The sequence below is a fragment of the Gouania willdenowi genome, chromosome 3 (genome assembly GCF_900634775.1).
Source record: "Gouania willdenowi chromosome 3, fGouWil2.1, whole genome shotgun sequence".
Classification (NCBI taxonomy): Eukaryota; Metazoa; Chordata; class Actinopteri; order Blenniiformes; family Gobiesocidae; genus Gouania; species Gouania willdenowi.
This window is the reverse complement of record NC_041046.1, coordinates 33768010-33790211: the sequence shown is the minus strand read 5'-3', so window position 1 is coordinate 33790211 and position 22202 is coordinate 33768010. Positions and strand designations below refer to the sequence as shown.

The 22202-nt window shown below is 36.8% G+C and overlaps 1 protein-coding gene across 2 annotated transcripts in view; it reads left to right on the top strand.

Annotated features, from left to right (window-relative positions):
* The window catches only part of LOC114454694 (protein diaphanous homolog 3-like), a 153438-nt gene that overhangs the window by 22348 nt on the left and 108888 nt on the right, over positions 1 to 22202 (top strand). For both annotated transcript variants that reach the window (XM_028435328.1, XM_028435327.1), the window contains 8 exons: positions 711 to 821; positions 1131 to 1249; positions 1458 to 1574; positions 5874 to 5992; positions 6090 to 6154; positions 8789 to 8893; positions 12442 to 12729; positions 14966 to 15080. In XM_028435328.1, the coding sequence (XP_028291129.1) occupies positions 711 to 821; positions 1131 to 1249; positions 1458 to 1574; positions 5874 to 5992; positions 6090 to 6154; positions 8789 to 8893; positions 12442 to 12729; positions 14966 to 15080 (1039 nt within the window). The remainder of the gene's footprint in view (positions 1 to 710; positions 822 to 1130; positions 1250 to 1457; positions 1575 to 5873; positions 5993 to 6089; positions 6155 to 8788; positions 8894 to 12441; positions 12730 to 14965; positions 15081 to 22202) is intronic.

Sequence of the window (22202 nt, the reverse complement as noted above, 5' to 3'; positions counted from 1 at the left end):
TCTCCTAAAAACTCTACACTGTTGAGTTCAGATACGTGACATAAATGTCATTAAAAAAAAAATCTAACAGTCCCATTCAAAATCCAGATATATAAAACTTTGATGTTTTTCTAAAGATAATTTTAATAGAACATAATTATGTCATAATTCTCCCCGTGACCCTGAAAAACAGGAACAAGCAGATCACAAAATGGATGGATGGATGGATTTAATTTCAATTTAAAGTGACTTCATTAACATGTCTTTGTACAGATGGTAAGAAAAGGAGTAGAGTATCGTTCTCAGGACAGCCAACTATCAAAGCATTGTACTGAAATCTTTTCACTCTGGAGTTCATTTCTTTACTGATCAATAATAGATTTTTCAGTTTATTTGTCCAGATTTGAAGTGTCACATGATGCATCTGTCCCTGTAGTAAACCAAACTCAAGGGGGGAGAAGGAGGCATCATCCAAAAAAGGAGTTTGCACTTAAATTGACTGCTAGTTACATTTTTTTGTGTGGGTGTGGGTCTGCAGTTGTTACATTAATATTAAAATGACCCCTTAGCTAGTGACTGGAGAAAATAGACATGCATTAGTTATGGTCCTCTGCTTCCAAGGGACGTGACTCATTTAGAATGCATGCCAGCCAGCTTTTCATCAAATTCCCAGGAGATATTTGTCATCTCTTTCTTTGTTTTTTCTTTCCGTCTTTCCTCTTTGGTTGCAGGTAGCATGCATGCAGCTCATCAATGCACTTGTAACGTCTCCCGATGAGCTGGACTTTAGGCTGCACATTAGAAATGAATTCATACGTTGTGGCCTGAAAGAGACACTGCCGGTAAGCTAAGCACGACCATATTAACACAACATAAATGCCATGTTCTTGTTAATATTTGAACAAGTTGTCCTTTCAGTGAAGTATAATGCATTTAGTTGAGGAAATGATTTCTATAATAAAACACTGAAGAGTTTGTTCTACGTTTTTATTGTTTAACTTAAATATCTATTATTTACACATACATTGCATGTTTCTTGTAGAAATGTTTAGCTGCTGCCCAGAAAACAAAATGAAATGAACTGATGCCGACTTCCCTCTTTTCACATCTCTTCTTTATTCTGTTTCTTTTTTTTCCTGGTTTACTGGCAGCGCCTGATGTCCAAAAAAAATGAGGCCCTTGACATTCAGCTCAAGGTGTTTGAGGAGCACAAAGAGGAGGACATGATGGAGTTTGCTCACAGGCTGGAAGACATCAAGTGTGAGCTGGAATATCCTTGCATTTAAAAAAAAATGAAAAACAAGCTCAGTTTGTTATCTTGCACATTTTGTGTATCTCTTTTTAGGATAATAAAATCCTCACAAAATATTTAAAAATGTGCTCGATAAAGAAAACAGTTCACAATTGCAGTAGTTCCCATCTTTTTATTAAGAAACCGTAGTGTTCGCTTAAATGTGTGAATCCTTGACTTCCTGCAATGATTCGAGGGAGGTGTTCAATATTATTCAGAGCATGGTGAAGGACACCAAGGCTGAGGCCTATTTTCTCTCCGTACTGCAGCACCTGATGCTCATACGCAACGACTACTTGGTCAGGTAAGAATCATCACCAAAAAAAATAAATTTCAATTGAACATTGAGAAGCAAGTGTTGCTTTCACTTTTCACCCTGATTTTTTTTTCTCTCTATGCAAAATGTTCCTCACTATGTACTAGTGTTGTGGTGGTCAAGACCGGTCTTGGTCTCGAGACCAAATTTTAAAGGTCTTGGTCTTGTCTCGGACTCAGAAGCATTTTGACTCGATCTTGTCTCGGACTCGGGCTGCCCGGACTCGGGATTTTCCGTCAAGACCGTTCGAGACCAGCACTAATTCCTGCTATTTTTAAACTTTTTTATAATGTGATAATAACACGGAGAAGAACGGGATAAAACAATCCTTTATTCATTATTTAATCCACCCCGTATAATGACCACAACCTTCCTTAATGTGACTGAGTGACGTGTGTGTGGCTACGGTGTCAGTTTGGACCGCGGAGCGCAAGGGAGATATGAACTAATCACCGGTAAAAATCCCAGTAAAACTCCAGAAAACAATCACTATAAATAAATATTACCTCCCTGGTAAAGACAGTAGCTTTAACAACTGGTAAAATGATAAACTGATGATATTACAGCCTGTGAAGGCTGGATAGGGGACGCACTTACTCTGCTTCTGGGTCCTAGTGCCAGCCGAGCGGTGAAGCCTGTTCCGTTTACCGTGTGTACTGAGGTCCGAGTGTGTTTAATAAGTCCGTGTGTGTTTAATAAGTCCGTGTGTGTCCGTGTGAAAGTCTGCATGTTTATGCCTCTGTCCATCCACTCTTTTCATTATATCCATGTCTTTTAAGGCTTTATTACATAATGTCGGCTGTAGTCCAGGCCGCCGCCATCTTGGTTTATGTCGTCACCAGCGCGTCATCGCCGCAGAGTTGCACTAGCCCAGAATGACTTAAATAACTGCAAAGAGGTCTTATATTAAAGTGGTGTTTTTTGTGTGTCTTTAGACTCCAATTACATGTATGTATATAATATGTTCCCCACAATATAAACAGGTTCACAATATAATTATTTTTTATAGTTTCTGTTTCCACTGTATCCAGAATAATAATAATTCTCAACAATAACTATTGATTAATTTGTTACATGACTTTTCCAGGGTTCGAGTTTGTTTTATTTAGTTTCACATCTACCTGTAGCTCTTTGTTTTTTACACTGCTGACAACTTGTTTGTAGTTTTATTTCAGAACGTTTCACTTTTACAGTTACAGTTTGAAACCTTTGTTAATTGAATATCCTAGTTATATTACAGCAACAAAATTAAACTATATCAACTAAGTGAATTAATAAAAATAACCTGTGTAAAGGCTTTTTCAAACTAAAAAATTATCTTGTGAACTCTGTGACCTGTTAAACCTGAACAACTGAAAGAATCAGAATCAAGAATCATTATTTCTTGGCAGAAATGCTTTAAAACACTTGCTGTACATTCAGCTGACATAAAAATCTTGTTTTCAAATATGTAGAATAATTGTGAATTTATCAGTAGCAGTAGTAGTTTTAATATTTTAGTTAATTTTTTGCAGGCACCTTTTTTGTCCGTCAAATGTATTTAAAATAAACTAAAATTAAAGAGAGAATGTTATTTAACTGTTGAACCTTGCCATAATTTTATTTATTTATATATTTTTTTAAATTGAAAAAAAAAATGTTTATGGTCTTGGTCTTGGTCTCGGCTTGTCTCGGTCTTGGTCTTGACTCAGTCTCGGCTCCCGAAAGTCTTGGTCTTGTCTTGGTCTCGGTGCATTCTGGTCTCGGACAAGTCTTGGTCTCGGATAGTGCGGTCTTGAACACAACACTACCATGTACCATATTTTACGGCGTATAGGACTCTATTTTTTTCCTTTAAAGTTGAGGATGCGGCGGTGCGCTCTTTAAGAAATCAGGATGATGCGTCATGGTTTGTTTGCAGGACAATGTCTGATTTTAGAAGGAAATTGTGTGGGAACGAGTGACTGCAGAAGTCATACATCTGCTGAATATTGTTTTTATTTATATATAATATAAGATTGTTGATTGTTTAAAAAAAGCAAGATACCGGTATAAAAATTTAAGTTTGTGGACCGGGGAGTGGTGCTGGCTCATATGCATTTACAGTGGGAAGAGCATATGAAAAGAACAATAAGGTTTAAAAAAACTTAAGATATTTCAGTCAGTTTTTAATTGTAGTTAATAATAAATAATTAAACAGCATGAAATTGTCAAATTGTTGTATTACGTTTATCAGGAGCAATCGCACACACGACAGAGACTAACAGCTGACATGACACACACACACACGGAGAGAGAGCGAGCACGTTGAAACAAAATAAAAATCAGCCGGTTAATGATAGAAATAAGCAAAAATAGCATAAAGTTGGCAAATAACCACGTTACGTTTGTTCATAAGCAATCGTGTCCGGATTTTGACTCGGAGTCCGATAAACGTGATTGCTGCTGAGGCGATGGTGCATGAGAGCAGACGGAGCGGTATATCAGTCTGGTTCCAGTAAAAAGTGACCATGAAAAGCTGTAAATGGACTGATATGTAGACGCATGACAGTGAGGGTGTGATTTCATGTGGAGATGGAAACTCGTACGGTGAAACTGATCAGAATACGCAGAAATACACAGAAACCTCTGTTAACCGGAGCACAGCAGCCCGCCTTCCTGCCCATTCTGATTGACCAAGTCGTTTGAAGGGCACCCTCATCAGCCAATAGGGTGCGGCCTGTGTCACAGAGCGGCCTTTACGTGGATTTTTTTGTGGACACAATTGCCTGGAAAATTTAGTACTTGTATTTTAGACTTCTTAACTTTTCCCCTTATATTATTCTGTCGTTGACTTGACCCTTAGTCTGGGTTATATCATGCACCTATTGCGATTTATGTAAAAGTGTTAATTACCTTCAGGCATTTCATGGTCTTTAATCTCATGCAAAGGTCGTAGCATTTCAACACTGCAGATGACGTACGCTGATGAGGAGTTCGTGTTTTGTGGTGGTTAAACTCGTGCCTTAAACCCTCTCAGTGGCACTAACTAACAAAGAGAATGCTTCCTCTTTCATCTCCCAGTCATCTACAGCAAACCCAGCTCTGGAGAATATCTCATTCTCTATTAGTCGTACTTTTCAAAGGCTTATTTTATGTGGGCTCACACTTACTTACAGCTGAATACGACTGAAACCATAGCTTGATCAAAAGATCAGGCCTGACATAAGTTGTTTTTGGGTAAAAGAAAAGCTGCAGGTGATGATTTTTGAATTGTTAAGATTAAAAGCTCTGTGTTTTGACTAATTTGATGATTTTCAGTCACTTGAATTTAATTCCATGTACTCAATGCATGTGCACAAGCAGCACGTTGGTATAGTGGGTAGCAGGTATGCTTCAGAGCGAGAAAGCCTTGGTTTTGATTCATGGGACTTTTCTGTGTGGAATTTACATGCTCTACCTGTAAATAAAGCATGTTTACTTTTGCTTTACTTCAGCATAGGAATCTTCAAAATCTACCAACTTTTTTTTGTAAACGTGCATAGATCAAAGTCGAAAAATCCCTGGGTTAAATTTCCATGTTCTTACCACTTGTTAACTGAGGCGATGGTATCTGTGTGAAACCGGATAACAAAGAGTGCTTGTACATGTCATGAAGGATTGTAGAACAAGCCCCTGGGTGGGATCAATACATCACACTTCCAGCTGCCTACCAACTCTTTCATCATGTCCCAAAAATTGGGTTTTACACTATTTTTAAAACACGTCTGTTTAAATACATATTTGAATGAAAATATTGAATGAGGGAGTATGGATGCTTCAAACCATCAGTGAGTAAATATGTAGTCATTGCATGATGAAATTTAATTGAAAGAAACAAGAATAATTCACCTGTTAAAATGTATGTTTCGAAAAAAAACTTTCTTTCAATACTTTTTGTAGGCTAAAGTTGTTTTGGCTTGTAGTTTGATCGATGTACATGTCAAGCTTTTCCTGGTTATTTTAATTGGTGTTTAATCAGGTTTAAATAAGATTAATGGCCACAGCTCTAGTTTGAAACCGGGATTTGAAGGAAAAGGGTAAATAATCTGAAACCGGTCTATAAAATTATTTATCTGCATTTGATTGTGTGGTTTTTTTTAAAAAATAATATTCAATGTACACTTTACAGATGTTTAACCAACATACCAGCATCAGTTTGAACCAAAAGTCTCCATCTGAAAAAAACATAAAAAATACTCCAATCAAAAAACCTCCAGACCATTGCTTCCATGCCCATGACTAACCTCATGTTCCTGTGTTTTTTTAACTGTCTATCTTGATTTCCAGGCCCCAGTATTTTAAGATTATCGAGGAGTGCGTTTCGCAAATTGTGCTCCACCGCTGTGGCACTGATCCAGACTTTGGTTACCGAAAGCGTTTGGATGTCGATTTCAGCCACCTTCTTGGCAAGTCCAACAATTCAGTGTTTGTTGGCAGTGCAGATTTTAAATTAGGCATCTATGATTCATTGAAATGTTTTGTTTTGTGTCATCTTGTTTTCAGATGTGTGTGTAGAGAAAGCTCAGACTGAGGAGTACGAACATAGAGCTTCAGAATTGGCACAGAAGGTAAGTATTGACTAAAAATTGGAGAAGCCTGTTAATAGGATGGCATTTCTTATTTATTGAAGCTAGTCTGCTCGACCAAAACATTTACAAACTTTTTAAAAAGTCCCTGCATGACCTGAAAACTATGGGTAAAAAGTGACTATTTACTTCATTTTACCACCACTTGTAATGGGACTTTTCACAGGATAAGGTTTTTTTTTGCAGTTTTGTTTAGGCATTGGTTTTCCTCCCCAAAAATTTGTAATTATTTTGCTCTTATGTAGTAGACTATTGTATAACAGGTGGACCAAAAACAGCAAAATTACACACATTGCAGCAAAGACATGACTGTGACAAAATGCAACACTGAGTGGCTTGCATTGATGGATTTGGGTTTAAGCATACCTTGTTAAAAATGATTGAGGAACAATTGATTAGTTTGTTTCATTAATAGTTATTTCATATCATTCAGAACATTTTATTCTATGAAACGTATGTTAATTACTTGATTACAGTCCATTGGGCAGCAGCACACCCCCAAACAATATTTTGTAAAAGTACCTTGCTGCAAGTTTTATGTTGCTAGCCACTGCCACTTAATGATATATATGAGTATTTCCAAATCAGAATCAAATTATTAATTTTAGTAAATTAATATTTGATTAATTTACTTGTTACATATGATCTGTAGCAAAATTAATCATTTCATAAGTGCAATGACACATCTTGTAAACAAATGGCAAAAATATTTTGTTTTAAGCTTCATAGCTGATGTTCTGTCAAGACACAGTGGCTTAAGAAAAGTCCCCATGAATGACTAAGCAAAGTATTTTTGCATGCCCTAGGCCTAGATTTTCCAGTGTTGATTGAATTCATTTTAAAAACAGGAGAAACAACAGACATTATAACATACGGAATTTACCCTACTTAGTTTTTACACATTCACGTGAATGGGTCAAAGTATTAACTTACCGTGCATCAAAGCTGTTATGTTGGGTGAAATGCTCATTTCCATTTTGTGCTGACGGACCGCAAATCAACAGGTACAACAAAAAATTTTGCAATAAATGTAATAAAGACACAGGTACTTGTACATTACATAAAGTCAATTGCGTCTGAAATGGTCAATAACTAATACATGTATGTGCTCAGTCAATATTTATGCAAACAAGTAAAAGCTATTTTGGAAATTCAAAAACTAAATGTGTTCCAGTTGCACATGGACAGCCAAGCCTGCTATACAGTAATTGAAAATAAATAATGTATGCCATTAAGACATTAATAAATGAATGATTAAATCACTCAATACCTAAAAATATATATGCCATACAAATAGAAATAAACCACTTAATACCTAAATATATGCAACAAATGTTATTTATGCATGCACACTGATACTGAATGCAGCTGAACCTTTTGCTGATGGGTTGATCAGCGAGTGCAGGGGTAGGCTGCACATGCCTTGCTTCCCACAGCCAGGTAGCCATAAAGTGACAGTCGAGGGCACCCATAATGTCAGGCAGGCGCTCAGGGTTTAGGCTTTTAAGAGAGGCGGTCATTCGACGGTGAACTGTTCTATTGCCAACCCTCAAACACTCTCGCAATGTCACCGACAGTCAAACCCGCAAGCAGGCAGTTTTCTCGTGATTCTGCCGGTAACATTTGACCTGGCCGGTGGACCGTGTGGCAGACGGACACGGTCAAGCGATGTACTCTGAGGGTCAACGCTTGTGTCGGTGAACAATGCTAAATATAACACTATAAAACTGAAAAGTCATGACTGACGGTGTTACTTTCTGTCACATCGGCTAAGCACAATCTAACAATATCCTGACTTCAAATCAAACTACCTGGCTGTGGGACGCAAGGCATGTGCAGACGATCCCTGCACTCACCGATCAACCAATAGGCAGAAAGTTCACCTAGTGTGGACACACCCTCATATGTATATATCTTTTTTGTGCGTAAAGAAGTATGTGCACAAATAAATAAATAGCATTTATAGCATACATTAACATTTTGAGTGATTTGTTTATTAATTTTTTGAATTATGGCAGAGTTGGGTCCTCCATAGACGCATACCGTATTTTTCGGATTATAAGGCGCACTCAAAATCCTTTAATTTTCTCAAAAATTGACAGTGCGCCTTATAATCAGGTGCGCCTTATGTATGAAATTAACTACTGTGCTTCAACATACTGAACTGAAAAAGTGAGTGTATTGTTCTGTATTTTATGTGTTAAACCTGAACAATGTTGAGCGTTATTGTTAATGAATTGAATAAAGTTTGACTTATCTGACTATTTTATTTCGCTTAATGCGTCTTAATAATAATAATAACAACAACAAACCGGTGCGCCTTATAGTCCGGTGCGCCTTATGTTTGAAAATAGACCCAGTCAGACCCATTCATTGATAGTGCGCCTTATAGTCTGAAAAATACGGTACATGCCTATGTACATTGAACCTTGGGGGTCACTGTCTTAAAACAGTTTTCATTGTTTATTAAATAGATAGATTTTAAACTATTTATGTTTGGCACAATTAAAAAAAAAAAAAAAAAACATTAATAATTTGCTGATGTTTTCTATGAAAGCAGTGGAACATTACAATTGTTCTGATCTTTGTGTAATTTGAGTCTGTCTGTGTTTTTAGCTTGATGAGGAGTTTCTCATCAGACAAGAGGCAGAAGCTCAGCTGGTCAAATGCGAAGAGAAGATAGCCGAACTCCAAGCTGACTTACAGGCCGTCAAGACCCAGGTAGATAACCTGTGTGTATGTGTGTGTCCAATGTGGAGGTTCTCTGAATTTTAGTGCTGTCGAGATGAAAAAAAAATTGTGAGATTTATTAATTACAGAGCATGATTAATTAATCAAATAATCGTTTTTAAGTGCACCTAAGGATTGCTGAGAAACGCCTACAACTTGAGGTAATTTCATTTAAATTGCATTATTGTGGCACTGATATATAACAAAGTGGCTTTATAAAGTAATTTGTCGTTTGTTTTTAACAGTCTAGAACAGATGCAGGCATATACATTTTCGTTTTGCTGTATTTGAGCCTCGTACCAAGGGCTACATGTCATATTGCTGTGTACTTTTGTCAATATCCAAATCTATCTATACAGTAAATCAAGAAAGGCGTGTGCGTGTGTGCGCGTGCGTGCGCGCGCGCATATCTCCCTGACGTAGTGTCTGATCGACCGTGCGTGTGTGAGAGTGAGCCCACGGAGGACAGATGCGTGTGCGTGCCTATGAGTAGAGTCCGACATGGCAACCGGGACAGGTAGAGAGTTTTATGTCATATAGTGCAGTCAGTCAATGAAGTGCAGCTCTACAACAGCAAAACTGCCTGTTCTGCAAACTTCATTCATCAATTTATCATGCGCATGTCCATAGAATTAAACCAGGGAAATTGCACACACTATTTTACTTTGCACCTGCAAACACTACAGAGTCCAGAGTATGTACACCTCTTTGTACATCCAACGTTCAAACACATACTCATTTGTCTATAATTGACAACTCTACTTACACCCACATGAATACAGACTTCCGACGGGCACTGTACTAGTAATGGAAAATCGAAAAACTGCAGTTTTGTTTCTTATTAAAGCAGCTTTTTTTCCCTTCTGTTAAATATATATATTTTTTGGCACACTGGTTGGATATTGGAGGTGGGGGCAGACGGGGGACATCGAAAAACTGCAGTTTCGTTTGATATTAAAGCTGCTCTACTGACTCGCTGACACAAAGTCTAATGAGAACACTGACCGGTCCCTGATTTGGCCATTTCTAATCCTCTGATCTCTATCCCATAAGAGGAAATAGTTCTAAAAGCAATTTATTCTGACAACCCTTTCAGCCTGACTACTGGGGCTTTCTTTACTGCCCGTCCAACACATAAGGGAATTACTCCCACACCCCAGCACTGCAAGATAAGTACGCATTCAGAGAACTTTCTTTTCATTTTCCTGATAATTTTTCAATTTGTGTGCGCAAACACAAAAATGCATACTCAAGTAGGGCCTTGTTTAAGGAGCAATAGTACGTTTGGCCAGTGCAAATACCTGCACACACTTCTTTGTCTTTCCGTCCAACTCTCACCAACATGTTGGTGTGAACGCTTGTTAATTCAGTAGCCGTGTTCATCCCCACAGGAGCCCTGGCAGTGGAAGGGTCCTAGGCTGACCTTTATTGTGCCTCTTTAATCTAAAACCAGTGCATAGATCAATAAGCTATTTGCTCAGAATCATACGATTTACAGAAGCTGCAGGTCCAGTTATAATGTTAGATATATTGCTTTGGAAAAAAACTATTCATTTTTAGTATATTCAGAACAGAATCGTGATAATTTTTCAAGCCTTTGGCTTTCACTGAATGATGCGAGCAAAACAAATCTGTACAAACTAATGCAACAACACTGGTTGCTCTACATTAATATTTATATATTTTTTAAAGGCCATTTCTTCAGGAGTAATTTATATCTTTTTTTCTTACCACTGCAGATTTTTTTTAATGGTATTCTTAGTGTACTAACCTACATGGATTACCCAATGCTTTCTTTAATGAAACAAAAAACACTACTGTCCAGTAATACTAGTTGAGTGAAATGAATTTAAAAAAAAATAAAAAAATAACCAGGGCTGATTAGATTTTAGAAGCTTTTTACTTACCCTTGAGAAGGTAAATGAACATTGACGTTAGATTGTGTTATTTCACAAATTACATTGGAGCAGCCATGTTATGTGAGGCCGACGGGCCGAGTCTGGCTTCTCAGGGAATCCAATGTGGCCCATGTGATGAATTTGTTCTACATAATCTATGTTAATTAACCATTTAGATCAGATCTGGATATCTGTAATTGAATGCTTTACATGAAGAGTGCTCAAATCAGGGTTATTTTGGTCAATCCCCAGTTATTTATCAGAGAAAGTGGTACCAGCAGCAATTTAATTAGCCATGGAGCACTATTTTATATTGAACTATTTAATATAACATTGTTTATTAAATGGTAATATAAAAAGATGAATAATTATCATAAGTTTCCAACTTCAGTCAAATAGAGCTTGACATCCCTGTTAGGTTAGACTTTTCTACCACCTTAAAAAAAAAAAAAATTAATGAAGACTAAATCCTTCCAATAGAAGTAAACCATTAGATATTTCTAAAAGGATGTTGAAGGTAAAGTTTTCGTTTTCAGAGCTTGTTACTACATTAAGGGGCAGATTTACTAAAGGTTTAGGGTTATTAAAACGTGTGCAAACAGCACTCCACTCACTAATAATGAGTACAAACCCCAGGGAATTAGGACTGCACGTCACAATGCACAATGAACGTGTTTCCCTCTAATGAATATGTGAAGTAGGTGGATCTCAGAAGGGGTTCACAAAAATGGGAGGGTGGAAATGCAAATAAATTAATGCAGTGGGCGCAATGCAATTCATCAAATCTGAAACTGTTTGCGGTGATTTTTTTAGCACCGGAAAATAGTAGGACTGACAAGCAGGTGCAAACACACGCAGAAAATGTTGACACAAAACACAGCGGAGATGGAAAAAAAATGCTCCAGCTAACTTTTCTAGTACAAGAAAATATTATAAATTAAACAATAGTCAATATTTAACAGCCACTGAATAAGAAGATGCAGAGTAAAGTGTGTTAGGGAGAGCAAAAGCTTCACATCCGCGGCGCTGCGTGTGGAGTCTGGTGACGCTGCGGTGGGGAGAGGTTGCTGTGTGCGCTATGGACGCACTGCAACAGTGATGCTTTGACCCGTCAAACTCTGGCGTCGCGCTGATGGAAGCAGCGTCAGGCCAGAATCTGCTGGTGACACACAGCGCTACTCAGGAGCTCAGACCTGCTGGATGATGGTCAGTAGATCATCTTCAAATGGTGCAGACTGATTGACAGACTGTGTTGCTGCATTAACTGAGATGAATGGCAGATCAATAGGATGGTTTCTTTCCAAATCTGCCTATTTTTCATGGACTGATCAGAGCAAAGTTACAGTTCCTGATGGAGCACCCATATTAAATTAGGGGGAAAAATATCATTAGGTTTTAAGGTTTTTTTCTTTTTTTTATTAATTTTTTTTATTATTAAATGTTTGTGCAACAAACAGATAAGTCAATCTGCACACAGATGAGGAAAGATTTAGAGACTGGTTTACCACCCTTTATTTCAGATCTTAATGAATCCACCCCTCAGGCTGCTTAACATTGGCATTTAATGTGATCATCTTTCATTTTGTTGAATTGATTTTTATTATTGATGATGATGATGTCATCTTTTCCTTTCCTTCTCAGTTTGGGGCAGTACCTGTTAGTGCTCCTTCCGCCTCAGCATTGGCCCCTGCACCTCCAGCACCAGGTGTGCCACCACCACCTCCGCCTCCACCACCCTTACCGGGATATCCTGCCGCACCACCACCACCGCCGGGAGTGCCTCCGCCATTTGGTGCCCCTCCTCCACCTCCTCCTCTGGGATTTGGGTTTGGTCTGGGATCCCCAACCCCACCTACACTACCCTATGGCCTCAGGCCAAAAAAAGAGTTCAAACTTGAGATGTCCATAAAAAGACTCAACTGGTCAAAGGTCAGATGCTGATTAACTAATCTTCTTTATGTCTGCTTAATTCAGTGTAGGGTTCTCACCAGGAATTGGGGTCTGGGGACATCCCCCTGGTAAATTTTTTAAAAATTTGTAACCCTCCGATGGCCAAATTTTGTGAACTAAAGCTGAAGTTCTTTTTTTTTTTTTAAATCTTTGTTACTGCCTTAAGTTATTTTTTGAATTGATGAAGAGTCATGATGAATGTAGTTAAAGAGTTACCGGGGGTTTCCACTGGATACCTCTCCGCTGCACCACGGCACCGGTTTGGTTTTGGCTCGCTCTCCACCGTCTGGTAATTCCCACGCATTTTGAGTGCGCCACAGTGCACTCCAGTTAGACGACTGTGATGTCACGAGACAGGAGTTATCTCAATATTTATATAATCGCGCAAGAACGCAGTTAAAAGTATGTGTAATTAACGCAACAATAAATAGATGAACAGGCCAGTGTTCCTAACGAAGGAGAACAAGAAGGTTGGACTCTCTGGATTTTTCATCGCCACATTTTTTAACAACAGTCAACAGAAAATCAAAGTTGCTGCAGGTTACAGTGCAATTACAGTATGAGAGGAATCAATATAGTGAATGTGATTTTGTTTTTGCACATTGATGTTTTAGTGATATAGTTAGTGTTTTATTTTGAAAAGTAACCGGATATTTTTTTGCGGAGTACTTGTTTAATTTCCCGTTTAGTTTGGATCAGCTCCGTGCAGCTCCGGTGGCGTGGTGAAGACGTAACGCAGTGGAGCCGCATCCAGTGGAACTTGGGGGTTACTCATGCTTGGTATAGGTCCTTCACAAATAAATACTCAGTCTTTTTAATTACTTTATTTCTTGTCTATACAGTGTCTGATTTGAAGATGTTTTTTTTTCAAATTTAAATTAGGTATTATGTGGGACCTTCAGTAATATTAGGACTGTTATAGACACAGCCAAAATAGAAAAATCTATAAATCTTGACTCATAATATATTGCCCTGCCCCAGTGCCACTACACGCTACACTGTTTATATTGGATGCACACAGGCAGCATCGGGGGCAGCTAAGTGGCTGCAGGAGTCCTCTGGTGAAGACAGGAGCGTCCGAGCAAATTGCCTGTATTAAATAGACTGTGCGGCTGATGTATCTTTTTCTCAGTTATGCAGATTAAAAAAAGAGTTTAAACAACCCATGCACGACTGGAAGTCCCTTTTGTGTTGAAGTGTGCAACAATTATTACGACGGTACCGATTATAAAAAGAAAAAACAACAGAAAAGCGACATCACACCGTAGGGGATCAAAATCACACCGTAGGGGTCCCGTACACTCAACAGCACCGGCGAGAACCCTGCAGAATGACTGTTGCGATGCAAACATTTTTGTTTAAAAAACTATGATAAAGACCCCCCTCTCTTTGGAGATTCTGTCCTCCTAACTTCTTCTTGAAGTTTCATAGAGCAAACTCTCTCTCACTACTTATTCTTTGTTCCTGATGTTTACTGGCAGCACCTGAACACTGCAGATGTTTTTCTAAGAATCAAACAACAACATTCTTCTTCTGTGCCAAGCCAGCATGGTAATAATTTAAAATAGCAGATGATCACATATTGTCAGGTTTGCCTCATCAGTACCATTGCAGATGTTGTTCTCTAGCGAGCAATATTAGTTCACAGCATACGTGTTGTTAGTTGTTAGTGCTTCAATTAATAATTTAATGTACAATCAGTACAGATGTTCAGCAAGCTAAAGCAGGTGTTTGGAGTTGGAAGTAAACCTTTTAGTAGGACAAGAGGAGAGACCCTACATATGGTTATGTTTTGGACTAAGCTGTTTGGAAACTTATTTTTTAAAAATGATCTTAAATGAACCCACAAACTTCCCACAAACTAAAAACAACAACAAAAAAAAGCCAAACTGACAAGCTGGGGATTTGTCAAAGTTTAAAGACTGTTAATCAAGTGTTCTTCAAACGTCACAGTATTAAGCAGAAAAAGGATGTTATCTCGTTACAACACGATTTTGTGATAACCACACAAATGTCTTTTATAGAACTGATTGGTTTTCTTTTTTGAAAGTTATTTATTTATTTTACAATCTGAGTTTTTATTTTATTTTTTAAGCTATAGATTTTGGATATCTTTCAATCTTTGCTCTTGTAAGTGCAGATGTTATTATGACCTTTCAGCTGCTTTTTAAAATGTTTAATTTGTGTGTCTTAAACCTTTAATGTGTACTTTCAGATCCGCCCCCAGGAAATGTCCGAGGCTTGTTTCTGGGTGCTGGCTGATGAAAACAAATATGAAAACCCAGATTTGTTGAACAGAGTTGCTCTGACCTTTGGCTCCCAACGAACAGGTCAGAGTCGTACTTTATTTGTCAGTTTTCAAAAAATGTTTTTTTTGCTAAAAAGTTGTATTGTTGTAATAATAACACATTTTCCCACTAATTTCCTGACCCTTTTGTGGATGAAGAATATAGTTATTTTTCTATCCAAAAATTTCCCTTTATCGTCACAGCTTTTTTGCTCCATCACACATCAGTGGCTAATATTGGCTTTGTGTAACTACTTGTGATAAAAGGGTTTCTCAGCACAATGATAAGAGGTCAAAATGTTTTTGCGTTTTTTATAATAATCCGTGTACCCTTTGTTATTTTGATTTGGTTTTAAAATGGAATAACCAAAGAACAAACAGTGTTATTTTGTTTTACTGACTTCAAACCAAAGCGGAAATACAGAAAGATCAAAAACCAGATAAGCAGCGTTTTTCTGTTTTAAAATTAAATCTTCTGTTTGTGTGATCTTTGAATATTTACGGGGAAACTAGGACGAGAGCTTCATGTTTTAAGGGACCCACTGACGGGGGAGGACTTTTACACTGCTGCGATTGTCAAAAATGACCTTGTGTCATGCTGTCCACCTCTCACATCGATGACAAAAAGGCGTAATTTGTGTGTTGATGTTTCATTAAAGAGTTATTGATGCTGGAAGTCCGAATCAGTGCCAGTATCGTGCCAACTTTACCAAACAGTGTTACGGTCCAAATAGTATCCTAATAAACTGGTGACTGACTATCTACTGTGAGGCTGGTGTGAGTAACAATTGATGTTAGAATTTCTACGACTTGACACTTTTGCAAAAACAATTACAGCTTTTTTGAAGACAGTAAATACAGTATATTTATTTTGTACGTTTTATTATCGCTAGCCACTAACGGCAGCCATCAACACACACGGAAGTTGATCACAAGAAACAAGGAGCACCAATATGATCATTACACCACATCTGGTTCCTTTAATCACATATCATGTGCATGTTTTACGTAACATCCATTTGAAATTTTTTTATTTATGTATTCATAACTTTTCAATCCACCAGTTTATCAGTATTGTGACTCATGCGTTGCTCTTTTTTTTTGTCCAGCAGTAAAATTCCGCCCCTGTCTGTGGATCCTCTCCAAGATGAGAGCTTCATGCTTTAAGCTCACCACACAGTTTCCCTGTAAATATCTAATTATCACACAAACAGAAAATGTAATTTTAAAACGGAAAAACGCTGCTAATCTGGTTTTATTTCTGCTTTAATTTTAAGTCAGTAAAACAAAAACAAAAATAACACTATTTGTTATTTTGATTTGGTTTTAAAATGGAATAACCAAAGAACAAAGGATACACAGATTTATAATGTGAGGGGAAATCTTGTGTATTTCTTTTCTAATTTCTAGGGCTGGGTATCACCAGGTATCTCGCAGTACAATACATTACAATATTTTCACTCGCGATAACGATATTATCGTGATACAGCGATTCTGCGATAATCAATACTTGTGACACTGAAGAAGTGTATACTGCACAGTGGCTCTTCTTAACATACACACACACACACACACACACACTTGTAAATATCCACTCCTCACCTATTGTCTCATTGTATTGTGTATGTACTGCATTATATCTGCATCTTGTATGTATATATATATATATTTATTTTTTTTCCGTCATGTCTTGTATGTTGCAATATAAAAATAAATCGATATTTGGAGCTAGTGAATCGGTAACGTGTCGCAAGACGAAACCTTGTGATGTATTGTTGTATTGATATTTTGGCACACCCCTACTAATTTCTGATATAACAATGAAAAAACAATTGTAGTCCAAAAGCAAGGTATTGCTATGGCAAATATCTCCGTATGAATTACAGTGTCTTTTCTGGATTCAATTTTCATACTATTTTTGCTCAATTAATACATATGAGGAATCAGCGAGGTTGAAGTGAATGAAGCTTGACAAGGAGGAAGCGAGAGATGCTATCATCCCACTCGCCCCGTGTGCTGCCTCTATTAGTCCCTTGGCTGATGATTTATGCTCTTGACTTGTGTTGTCTTTTCTTTTGTTGTCACTGGCTCGGCAACTTAAGCAAATTTGAATTATTCATCCAGGTGTTATCTGCCTGTCATAACTCAATGCTGCTCTTCTGAAAATACCAAGATACCTCCAGCCTCCCCCCACCCCACCCCCATACACACCAGCTCACCGAGTCCTTGAATAATGCAGTCAAAACTTATCTGCCAACAGAAATACTGACAATCCTTCCCTTCCCACTGAATAGGTGTTCCTAGGGGAGGATTAAGGAAAATCACCATCTCATTTTGAAATGACCCTCAGCATGTATATAATAGCCATAGTTTTTATTTAATTGTTCTTTACTGCTTATGGCTAATTGAGCGTACATTTATCATGGAAGGCTTGAAACGTTCAAATCTAATCAAAACTTTCACAAGACCGTAACTGCCTTTCTCTGCAGCTTTGCTCCCTGTTTCTTTCTGTCCCAGCGGAGCTTGTAGAAGGCGCACGACAGCCAGGTTTAGTCGTTGATCCCAGATGCTGCTGCTGCTCTGTGTCACTGTGTGTTAGACAGGGAGTGTGGCTTGTGTTCTTGTTAGCATGTAATGAAGCATCGTATTTCATCTCACTTAAGAGCAACGGCATCTGGATCAACATTAAACATTAAAAAGGACATACCGTGTAGCAGCATTCACTCAGTTTTCTCTATTAAATATTCATTTCAAAGGTTGTCGTTATTTTGCTGATACTTTTGAGTCCGAGCTCTCATTTTTAATGAAAAACACACCAGCAAGCACACGGACTGACAGAGACAGACATAAACTATGGCTCGTTTGCTGCAGTAGTAGTTTGGCTGATCTTAATTCAAAATAATTAATATAAATGAAATTAAATAGTGTAGGTATAGAACTTCCTGTTTTTTGAACACATTTCCATAACCTCTTAGTTTCTGTTCACAAAAAAAGAACATGAAAAATGATTAAACTGTTAGGGCTGTGAACCTGACATCTAAGTTTGATTTCAGCAAACTACAGAATATGAACATGCAGATAAGCCTGAATCTGTTAGAAATATTTCACTTGAACACTTCCAAGGCTATGCCTGTGGTCTGAAAGAGCCACGTGCAGTGAATGCTGGTTTATAACAGAAAATATCTTAATTTTTTTTGTAATGAGCAAAGGTGATTAGTCATAATTTACTGCTGGATATTCATAAAGTTTCCAAAGTGTTTAATCCCACCAATGTGTCATTCTCTCCCCCACCCCCTCCCTCTATGTACTTCAGTTCATATTTATAAGTTTGCATGGTTGGTTTGTACATTTCTGTTCTTAATGGTTTGGCGAATTCTCAGTATTCGAAAAAGTTATTGTGTGTGATTAGTTCCTTGTATTGATTTTGCCAAAAGGAAATCTATAATTAATAGAGCTGCAAAGAGCAGTGGAAAACAATTATAATTTTTTTCCTCAAATCCATCAGAAGTAATTTACTGGAAACAAGATAAACTTTTATATTTGTCTATACAATTACATGTTCTTTTTTGTAAGATTAACATGGCTATTTCAGATTTGTCATTTTTACCTTCTAAAGTTTTAATTGTTTTTTCGTTTCTGTAATAGTGATAATTATCCTAATTGAAAACAATGCTCACTATATTAACATTTACCTCTCGATAATGTTTGTATTGGGATTTCTTTCCCTCTTCTTACTCCTATGGTTGCTGCGTTTGGCAGTTCAGAGTTAATTGGCATTTGCGATTTCCCATTAGAACTGATTGTTGTTTTGATTTTAATTACATTTTTTTTTTAATACACAACAAATCTACACGACAAGACCTAAAATTGAAAAAAAAAAAAACCAAAAACAATTACTACTTGTAATGAATCAGAGCTCGAACAGAAAGTCTGTTTACACTGCCTGTTGTGTGATTGATGTGATTTTGTCTGTCACATTTCCATATTGCTTTGGTACGTAAGTTGATAATTGCATCATGTAATTTGCTGTTTGTTTAATTAATAAACGTTTGCAATAGAAATTGTACTGTTTAAACAGAAAACAAAACAGAATATACAATCAAATTGTTTCAGTACAGGTATATCACCATGTTAATCAACTGATTTCCAAAAGGTATTGTGGACTTTTGCTTGTATTTAGTTAATTATTAGATCTGATCACATACATGTATTTATGTTATCTACTAACCAGAAAGGTAATGTGCTGGTTAAGAACATGGTAGTTGTAAATAATTGTATTATTATTTTAATGAAATATGCTCTCTACATGTTAGTAAATGAATTAATGCAATGCATTCACAGCCACCCTAAATGCTGGTAATTTGGTTTGGAACTAATAGAGGGTGCAGCTAAGACCATGCCTTAATCCTACTTTAGATTTCTTAGGAACTTTCTTTAAGTTTTCGTTAAGTTTCTTTTAGTTAAAATATAAGACAGAAGCTGGCTAGCCTTGTTGTTTTTTGTTGGGCTTACTTCCTAATTCCTGTCTGCTGTTTTTCTACACAGCTGCTGTTTAGCTGCAGTTTGTGCTCGCAGGCAAACAGCTGCCTTTTGTAAGATGAAGTGCATCAGACTGTTTGTCTCAAATTAAATTTAATAAAACATCCTATTAAAATTTCAAAACAGGACAAAATTAGGTTCAAGGAGGTGTTGGACAAAATAAATAGAGCTGATGCAGGTCTGTGGCCTTTTCATTATAAGAGTGTTTGTAGCTATGCCATTTCAGGCAAATTGGAAGAACCTGTATTACCGGTAGTTTCTTTTTCTTTGTTAGCAGGTAGCTAATGAGAATAAATGTCATCAAATCAGGTCCAGTTGATTGGTTCCCCATTTTTGCTTGTTAAAAACTACTATATTGACTAAAACTCAGACATAGCACATTAATTATAACCATTTTAATGTTTTTTTGTTTTTCGTGATTTGCCATTTATTTCCTCACAGACACACTTGTTTTACAGTTATCTTGACACTCACCTAGGAATTATTTAATTTCTCTCTAAGTTTGTGTTGCCAGACAGTCAGTGTTATATTATTCTATTTCTGTCCTATTTCTTATTTGAATATTCAATAGTACTGTTTTTAAAGTTTATTGAAATGCTTTCACGGATGGAAAATTCTTCCCACAAAAAAAAAAAAAAAAAAAAAAGCTGCTAAGAATAGGAGTATGCCTTTTTTGATTATCTTTGCTTCCGTCATCCTTTAGCCTCGAGGTGTGGAAATTAGAGATAATATATCTTTTTAATAAATCAGAGACTTTGTAATAATTAATCTAAATAAATGGCCTAACAATATTTGACAGGAGAAGCAACGTTTTTCTAATTTAAATGGAGTCTGGTATTTGACTGAATCAATAAAAACAATAAATGAGCTTAAACAACAAAATAGTGTTTATTATTTCCATCAATGAGTGCTAACATAATGTGCAATATGAATAAATAATATTGTCTCATGACTAGGGGTGCAAAAAAATTTGATTTCGCGATATATTGCGATTTTTTTTTTTTGGGTGCCGATTTTAAATCGATTTTTTTATTTAAACAATCAATTTTTTTATTTAAAAAAATCATTTTTTTAAAAAATATTTGGAGTTGTGTAATGCCTGTAATATTTATGTATGCACAGACATTTTATTTTCATATAATCTGTCAGATCAGTGTTTAAACTGACACAATAGGATACATTATTTTTTTCTTATTTTTGTGCATTGTAAGTAACTCAGGGTGATTTATTCTTAATGTTCTCACTTACAGTTGTTGCAATGCCGTCATTATGCTGTCATGGTTACTTTGAGACTTCTACACAGTAGTTTCAGTGCACTTTATTTTATGATGGCAGTGTGTAACACTGCATTTTCTTATTTTCAGTGAAAATGTGCAAAAACACTAATAATAAATAGGATGTTTTGAAGCAAATAGTTTTGACTCAAAGTTTCCTCTGAATGATCAGTATCTTTTGATGAACATATAGAGCAACTTGATTTTTTATCTCTACATTTACTTTTGATATTAACTGGGTAGAATATCGCGATACTATTGTATCGTGACCCACGTATTGCGATACATATCATATTGCAAAATCCTCGCCAATACTCACCCCTACTCATGACAGTGTAAATCAATTTTAAAAACAATCTGCTTTAAATAATACAAATAATGATCCATAGAAATAAAGGACAACACTGGGGTCAACCATATGTCAGATAGGAATTACCCATACGGTTGTTAAAACTTAGGTTATTATTACCTCAAAAATTGTTTTGCTATTATTTTGAATATATAATATTATTCTTCCCCATTTTTTAGCATTGTATGTTCAATGTTGTGTGAAGCCCAAAACATGTTATTCAATTAGTTTAATGCTCTTAGAAAAAAAAAAAAAAAAATTAAAGATGTGAACTTTAGTTATCACCCTGCCAAAGCAAGGAGACCCCTGTGGATGTTTCGTATACCTAAATAATATTGTTTGGGCCGGGGCCCTGTCTTGTGGCCCTGTAAGGCAACAAACTGCTATGCACTGTGTATTCTTAACCTTAATGTCAGCACAAGTATCGACTTTGTCAGCAGTTTTGGCTAAAGTCGTTTAATGTAGAATCAAACCACTTGGGCCAGCCTTCAGTCTCCACTTGGCCTCAAGCAACCCCATTGCTCCATCCCCACTCCCACTTTTTTAATGTTTGATAAATACTGGCCACTGCAGTTTCAGACTTTTTATGGCTTAGCGTATAGCAATTGAAATATTTGGCTGAAATTTAAATATCCCCTTTTGTGTCTTCTAACAATTACCAACACAACCAAATGTTTGCTCTTCCACCATCCATAACTATTGTTGTTTCCTTTACTTTTCAGTGGTATAGTGTTACGTCTGTATGTGGTCTATGCTGACAATGACATATGTCCACTCCTCCTGGAGCAAGTATATTTTAAATTGTGAAATATTATTTGTGCATGTATGCAGATGTCCAACGTTGCAATTCTCTACTACTACTTATAATGCAAGTGGTTTAATAACCAATTAAACTTAAAACTGTGGCGGAACCATTGTAGTTTTTGACAAATGGACACTAACCGGATTGATTCTGATCAATTTTCGACAGATCAATGTTATGTGTATTTGAGATGGCCAAATA